Source organism: Rhinolophus hipposideros (assembly GCF_964194185.1).
Source record: "Rhinolophus hipposideros genome assembly, chromosome: 11".
Lineage (NCBI taxonomy): Eukaryota > Metazoa > Chordata > Mammalia > Chiroptera > Rhinolophidae > Rhinolophus > Rhinolophus hipposideros.
This window is the reverse complement of record NC_138057.1, coordinates 50341931-50349611: the sequence shown is the minus strand read 5'-3', so window position 1 is coordinate 50349611 and position 7681 is coordinate 50341931. Positions and strand designations below refer to the sequence as shown.

Here is a 7681-nt window from a genome sequence, read left to right as displayed (position 1 = left end):
GGCACCGCGCGGTGCGGGCTCCGGCCGCCCCCTCGAGACGGCTCCGCCCCCTGCAGCCCCGCCGGCCTCTCCCCCCTCTCAGCTCGACCCCGCCCCTCCATCCGCGTCCCAGAGGCCCCGCCCTCACGCTCTCAGCTGAAAACCCCTCTCCCGGCCCCGCCCCTACCGGCGGCCCCGCCCCCGCCCCCGCCCGCGCCCGCGCCTCGGGCGCACTTCTCCTTGCTCCGCGGCAGGGCCCGCGCGAGTCTCCGCGCTCGGTCGACTCCCCTTCGGCCCCTCCCCCCATTGCCGTGGTCTGGCAGCGCCTGGCCGGCGGCCCGCGGGCGGGCCGCCCTACCGGTTGTAGCCCACCCCCCTCTTAAAGCGGCGGCGGGAAGATGAGGTTCCGGGAGCCGCTCCTGGGCGGCAGCGCCGCGATGCCCGGCGCATCCCTGCAGCGGGCCTGCCGCTTGCTCGTGGCCGTCTGCGCGCTGCACCTTGGCGTCACTCTTGTCTACTACCTGGCCGGCCGCGACCTGAGCCGCCTGCCCTACCTGGTCGGAGTCCCCACACCACTACAGGGCGGCTCCAACGGCGCCCCCGCCAGCAGGCAGCCCTCCGGGGAGCTCGGGCCGCGAGTGGCAGCCCCGCCGCCGCCGTCTTTGGACGCCTCCGAGCCGCGTCCGGGTGGCGATTCCAGCCCAGACGCGGACTCTCGCCCCGGCCCCGCGAGCAACTTGACGTCGGCCCCAGTGTCCCCCATCACAGCACAGTCGCTGCCCGCTTGCCCTGAGGAGTCCCCGCTGCTCGGTAAGGACTCGGGTCAGCGCCAGTCCAAGGACTGGGACTCGACCGGGTTTCCCAGGTGGGGCCCTCGGACGTTCGCCCACGCCTTCTCCCACGGCAGCCAGCCTACCGATTCCGGATTAGAGTCCGGAATCCCAAACAGAGGTTCCGGGCTGGGGGGGGGGTGAGAGATTGGGAGGTGAGTCCCTTTGGATTCCTGTTGGAAGCTGGGGCAGGGGCGGTATGGGGAAGCCGCAGGCCCCGCTGGTCCCAGAACCCGAGAAGGCCTTGGAGACTTCCCAAACCTCAAGAAGTTTTGGAGTTTGAGTCTGCCTAGGGCTTGGAGCAGGCTTCGCCCTGCTAATTCTGGTGGGGATCACAAGACAGCCCGGGGTAACCCACTCCATTTTGGGGGGCGGATGATGAGGCCTCCGGTGGGGAAGGGAACTGATCTCCTAGTTCGCATCTGTCTCCCATAGAACCACTCTCACCTGAGTGTACGTTAACCTTTTTTTCTTGAGCTTTCGGGCAAGTGACTTAAACAAGTGTTTACATCACTGAGGGTGAACCCTCAGTAAACTGTCACCGTTGTGTTCAGTTCCTCCGCAGCATAGATCCCTGCCCTGGGGCCGGCCCTCCTCCCCTGCTTCCTGCCTTTGTAGGTTCCCCAAACCTCAGTGAGCTGGGCCCTCCCAGGAGCCATAGGTGTTTGTGGGAATATAAAACGTATACTCTGGGGATTGGAGGGCTGAAATATAACAAGTTAACATACCCGAGTTGTCCCTTTCCGGAGTTGTCCCCTTCCTGGAGTCTCAATGATCTTATCCAGAGGATGTGAACCATAACTTTCAGCCTGTGTTTCAGCATGGTCTGCAGCTTGGGTGAGTAGGTCAGGAGGAGGCTGAGCCTGCTCCCAGATCTTTCCTTGACCTTTTATGCACAGGCAGTCAGGCCCAAGGCAGCCACAGGTTGCTCCCAAGATTATCAGACAGGTGGCTGCTCATTTCTAAGGCCAGGGTTTAGAGAATGTTGTTCTGAGTGAGGGGCCCTGAAAGGCAGGCAGGCAGGCAGGCAGGCAGGCAGGCATTCTGCCAACAGGAACGCTTACACTTTTCCACAGAACCCTGGCAGAGTAGGCCTCCTACATGCTCTTGCTCAATTTCTCCAATAATTACTTCAATATTTTTATATCCAGTTTGGGAGGAAGCTCTGGCAATTGGTCAGACATGAACTGTGGTAATAAGGGGGGATTTTTTTTTTTAAAGCAGAAAATTGAATTCCTTTGGACTTGATTGGGAAGTAGATTAGTCCTACACAATGAAGTCAGATCTTTGCTCTGCTGCTCCGTGGGTGATGTAGAGTTTCTCAACGTCTCTTCCTCATGTGTAAAACAGGGTTGTCTACGCTTAACTCACAGGGTTACTTTTAGGACTAAATGATATTGTGTATGTTAAGTATGTTGCAAATAGGACAACTTAAAGTTTCATTTCTCAGACTCCCACGGAGAGTCTGAGAAAAGGAAGAGAGAGTGAGTCCTCTTATCCCAAGGGCCAGGTTTTGTCCTTTTGTTTTTAATTGTTGCCTGGACTTTATGCAGAACGAAAGAGAAATTAATTAGCAAATTACAGTACCCCAAAGTTCATTAGATTGGTGTTTGAGGTGTAGGGTCTTTTCAATGAAGCGTGAGAGACTGTGGTTACTCACTTCTGCTTTGTTTTGTAATGGTGTTGCTAGTGATTAGTGACCTGTTACTGGTGTTTCTGTGTTCTGAATTGCCGTTCAAAGGGACTTCCTGAGAGATAAAGTTTTGGAGAGTGAGGAGAAAGGCCCTGGGCCTTCTCTAGCTTGGCTGCCTTTGTGTGACAGACACAGGACCATGCTGTTTAGGTGGCTTGCTAAGGCAGCCCCAGAAAGTAAAGGCAGAGGGTTTTTCTTCATTTTAACTGAGCCCTTAAGTTTGAGTGGTTGGGTGCAGCTCTCGGAGGAGAAGTTCCTGGCTGGGAGAAGGCCTTCAGAAAGCTGAAAGTCTCTCTGGGCTGTGTGTGTATTGGGGGGAGCGGGGGTGGTTGAGCCCATCTGTTCAGCTGGGCAGGTGTCTACCAAAGCCCTTGCGGGGTGGTTTTGAGGTTGGTGGGAGAAAGCGTCCGTGGGGTTTAGAGCTGTGGCCTTTTCACTACTTGCAGTTCCTTTCCACAACTTGGCTCTACTTTCTGGTGTCCAGGGGTCTGGGCCAGATTCTTTGATCCCTCTTGGCCGGTAGGTGGTAGCTAATGGGCATGGCTTTTCGTTCAGGAGCCAGGCACCAGACTAAGCTATTGATGGGTCACTGTTTGATTTTTTGTGGTTTATCAGAGCCTTGGAATTGACTTCAGATAGACTTGGGTTTGAATCCTGTCTCTGTCTACACTATCTGTGTGACATAGAGCAGGGCAAAGTGTTTAGAGCCATAGTAGGCCCTGCCCCAGGCGCACCCATGGGCTAGTGTGAGGCCGCCCAACTGAGTGCTGCAGGGGGAAGGTGGGCCCTTCCTGAGGATTCCTACAAGTTCCCCAGGGATTTCTCCCAGGGAGATCAGGCCTTCAAAGGTTGTCCTCTCAGCCCTCAGGGGGCCGTGCAGCATCTACTTCACTGAACTCTGTGATAAGGCTCCCTTTCCTGGGTATTTGCCTGCGACATAGTCAGCCTGGGAGGAGCAGTGTCCTTGCATTGCGTTTCTTTTCCCGGAATGTTATCTCTGCCCAGATTTGGCTGCAGCTCAATGTGACTTGACTGGTGCTGGCACTGCCAGCCCAGAGAGGGGCTGGGTGGAGGGTGGGCAGTGCCTCAGGTTGAACTGGTTAGGGGAAGCAGGGCTGACCTGAGGGCTTGGTTCGGTTGGTACAGTCCCCTCAAGGGTGCATGGGGACAGGGGGCTGTGGTGAGTATAGGACTGCTTAACCGGCAGAGGCAGGCACCTCTTGCCCAGCTATGCTATGAGGAGATCCTCTTCATTTGTTTAAAAAAAGACTCTGACCTAGAGGTGGGCACCAGAGATTCATGGGCACATAGCAGCCCCAGGTAGCCAGGGTTCTGGGGGCCACTTGTCCATGAGCCAGTTTCCGTGGCTTTTGTGGGGGCTGTCAGCTGAGCCCCTGCCTCTGTTTGTGCCCTTGGGAGGACAAAGCACTTGCTGGGTCTCTGTAGGGCTCTTGGCTTTCAGGTGTTTCTCCCCCAGCATACTGTCCCCCTCCCCCCTTCCCTCATATGCACACATGTGGACACAAGCCCAGGACAATGTGTACTTTAAGGACATCTGTCCTGGCCTCTGCTTGGGTAAGGGCTCTCTCTCCCTTTTGGGGATGAGTCTTGGAGCTTTCCAGTTTGGGATGGAGGTTCATCTTTGGTGTTGGGGAAGGAGGTGCAAGGAGCCTCCCCTGTGTCCAGATCTTTAAGCTTTGGGAGGTTAGGTAACTCGTCCTTTAAAGCAGTTTGCCCTGTTGCTTTTCCTGGGGAAAATATTTACTGACCTACACACAGACATGCCTTTCCTTCCAACAGGCTGAAATTGAGAAATATCCTGCATGGCTGTCTGGCTTTCTGATAGTGGCAGAAGTGATTCCTGCCTGTTGTAATTCTTCCCAGACTCTGAGCAAGTGTGGGGGGTCTTCTCCTGATGAACCGGGTGGAAGCTCCTTAGGGCAGAGAGCAAGACCCAAATGTGGGATTGGACTCGAATTGCAGCGTCTTGGAACCATAGCATCCCAGGAGGTACTATCCAGTCCCCTGGCCCCCATCCCTCACTGTGCTGGAGGGGAAGGTTCCTGACTCAGGGCACGCAGCCTAGGAGTGGCTGGCTGGAGCTGGATCCCAGGTCTCTTACCAGCCCAGTGTTCTTTCTTGAGGTTATTGCCTAGTTAGGCACCACATGCAGAGGCTCAGAGTAGCCTGATGTGGCCTAGAGATTGGGAAGATCCCTGCTAGGTGTGTTTGTGGGTCCATCTGTATGATGGCAACTTGCCTGTGTGTCCTTGATGGCTAAGGCATCTGGTAACTTCATTCATTCAATTCATACAACGTGCCTATCCGGTGGTGGGCCTTCGAGCTACAAAGAGAAGGATGAGAAAATGCCTCCTCTTTGGGAACTCACAATTTAGGTGAAGGCATAAACTATGCTGATGTCATTTAGGGAAACGTGTGTGTGTGTGTGTGTGTGTGTGTGTGTGTTTAGTCGTCCCTCTGCCTCACCATCCTCCTTTCCTTCGTTTCTTCTTTCTTTCTTTTATTCAGAAACCCAGAGTTGATATCAAAGTTCTCCGCTCCTTCCAGTGCTTGTGAAAATGTTCCTCTAATTTCTGAAGCCTCACGTTAGCTCTGTTGGGTAATCTTTAACTTGCTGCTTTATAAAGTCTATAATGAGACATCAGCAGCCGTATGGCTGGGTATTATGGTCTTTGGGTAGCAGCAGGGTAGGGATTCCCAGGCTGGGACTTGGCTAATTTAGGAGTTGGGAATGATGGAACCGTTGACGCTAAGGCAGTCCCAGCCCTTCCACAGATTCTGTCCTAGGGGCCTTCCAGACTTTGGGGGCTCAGCTGGTCTCTGGTTGTGTGGGAAAGGGGCTCAGTCATCCTGTGGTCAAGTCAAACTGGTGATTTCTCCACTGCCACTTACCCATTGCTCCCTACTCAGTGTCCCCTCTCTGTTTCTGACAAGAAGCAGAGATTGGAATTCTGCTTGAATCCACATCCACCTGGAAATTTCCATTTTTTTCTCATCCAGTTAAGGAGCAAACCAGTTGTCTTAAGACAAATGGTCCGCTCTTTCTGCTTATATCCCTTGAGGGCCTGGCACCGAGGCCATTTTACATTTGGCTCTGGCACTGCCCCATGTGGTCTTTGGGCAGTGAGGTCACAGATAGACCCTGTAAAGGTCACAGACAGACCCTGACTACTGTGGGAGTTACCAAGGCATGGGATTGGATTCTGTGACCTCCACAGGGCCCTTGCTGTCCCTTAACTTCGTGAGGGGTCTTGGGAGCCAGACTGTGGCTATGCTTGTAAAGGCTTCAGTTGTGAGGGCCTCTGTGTTTACCTGGGCCCACGCAGGTCACCAGGGAGAGATCTGGAATCCTGTTCTAAAGGTCAGAGACCTTCATTCAGGTTGGACAGTTGTGGTGACTTGGTAGGGGATGGGGTCTAGCAGGAAGCTGGTTCTGGGTGAACGTGGCCGAAAGGCAGAAAGAAGGGCTGACTCACTCGCTTTGCTCTTTGTTTCAGGTTCTACTTTCCAGCCTGGCCTCAGCCCGCCCCTTCCCTACAAACATGAAGGCCAGGGGCTATATAATTGGCTGAATTACTTGGCAGTGATTTTAATGTCTGACCTGGGTGTGTTCCTTGCTGCTTCTCCGTCACCCTGCTGCCTCTCCAAACCCCTCAGGAAGCCCTGAGAGGGTGGAGGAGTCGCCTTAGGGATGCCAGCGACTTAGGGCTGTGTTTTTTTGCTTTTGCCTGTTTCTTTGAGGAACTGGTAATCTCTTCCTCCTTTTTAAAAAAAGTAATACAGGCTCATTGAAAATAATTTGAAAAAATATGAAAAAGCACACCTGTATTCCTGTCACTCAGACAAAACGTGTTGGCATGTTTCCTGCTAGTGTTTTTTCTTACACATGTTTAAGAATACAGCTGGTTATCTTCATAGATGGACATCTAATCTATAGGTATATATATACTATAGATTGGTATAGATTTAGAAAGCCCGGTGTCTAGCATTTTTCACTGAAGACTGTTACAAGCTTGGTCCTACACTTTTAAAAGCCACAAAGGCTATATTCTGTCAGCTGAATATGCCATCATTTTTATCATCCGGCAGTTGTTGAACACATACATACATACAGACAGACAACACGCAGACACACACACACACACACACACACACACACACACAGTTTTGGTTTTTTTTTTTTAGTGGTTTGGTGAAGCTTGTACATAAAGCTTCGTGTGCTTTTGAATTGTTTCCATAATAGAGTTTTCTAAAAAAGAAAAAGGGGCGAGTGCTTTTTGAGAAGGCCTAAGTTTTTAAACCAGTTTTACTACATGTTAGATCCATTGAAAATTACATGTTTGCTTGTTGCTGGCAGATGGGTATCGTTTATTGCTGAATGAAGGATGTTTCTAGAATTCTGATTAAAAAGGAAACTAGGTGCAGGAAGTGCCTGGTGCAGGGCTGGGGGCAGGCTCTTGGGATAAGGCTGAGCCGGCAACAGAATCAGTGGGGGTGATGCCCCAGGAGTCAGCTTTCTCAGTAACTTCTACATTTGTCTCCAAGTCGCTGGGCTAGGCTTACGCAGACTGTGGCACTGGGGCGTGTTGCTGGATGAACAACCAGCTAGCTAACCCAGCTGACATAACTGACTCGACTATTTCCACAGAAGGTGTGGGAACAAGCTAGCAAATCAGACGCTGAAATAGATAACATAGCTCTCCTACCTTCCGGGGGTCCTGACATGTGAGGAGGGTTCATGAAGTGAAAAACCCGGAGGTTTCCAGGAATTCCTTTCAGGAGAAGCCTCAGAGACCAGGAGAGTCTGGCACTCAGTGGGGGCTTGTTCAGGTGGGTTAGAGCAATTCAGCCTTCGGGCCAGCACACCAGGCTCTTCCCAAGGTGTCTATTTTGAAGTTATTCCCCTTTGAGTGTCTTTACTGGAGCTAAACTCTCCTCTTTGAGAGCCGCTTTGGGTTTGGGAATCTGCCAGGGGTCATTTGGCACAGAGCCTGGGGATCAGGGGGAGGCTACACTGAGGGAAGGGGCAGAATTATGTCAGACCAGCGGGACCAGTATGGTATAAGATCACGGGACCAGTATGGTATGAGATCATGCTCCTTCCTGCCCCACCACAGGGGTCTGGAGGTCATAGGGAGGGGCCCTGGCAGGGGCTTCA

At 52.8% G+C, this 7681-nt stretch overlaps 1 protein-coding gene across 3 annotated transcripts in view; it reads left to right on the top strand.

Moving 5' to 3' along the window:
* The first annotated feature begins 200 nt into the window (after positions 1-200).
* The window catches only part of B4GALT1 (beta-1,4-galactosyltransferase 1), a 50300-nt gene continuing 42819 nt past the window's right edge, over positions 201-7681 (top strand). Inside the window, exon 1 of one of the 3 annotated variants that reach the window (XM_081067044.1) lies at positions 201-789. In XM_081067044.1, coding sequence (XP_080923170.1) covers positions 378-789 — 412 coding nt within the window. In that variant the 5' untranslated portion in view covers positions 201-377. The remainder of the gene's footprint in view (positions 790-7681) is intronic. The other 2 variants (XM_081067045.1, XM_081067046.1) reach the window with 2 other exon arrangements.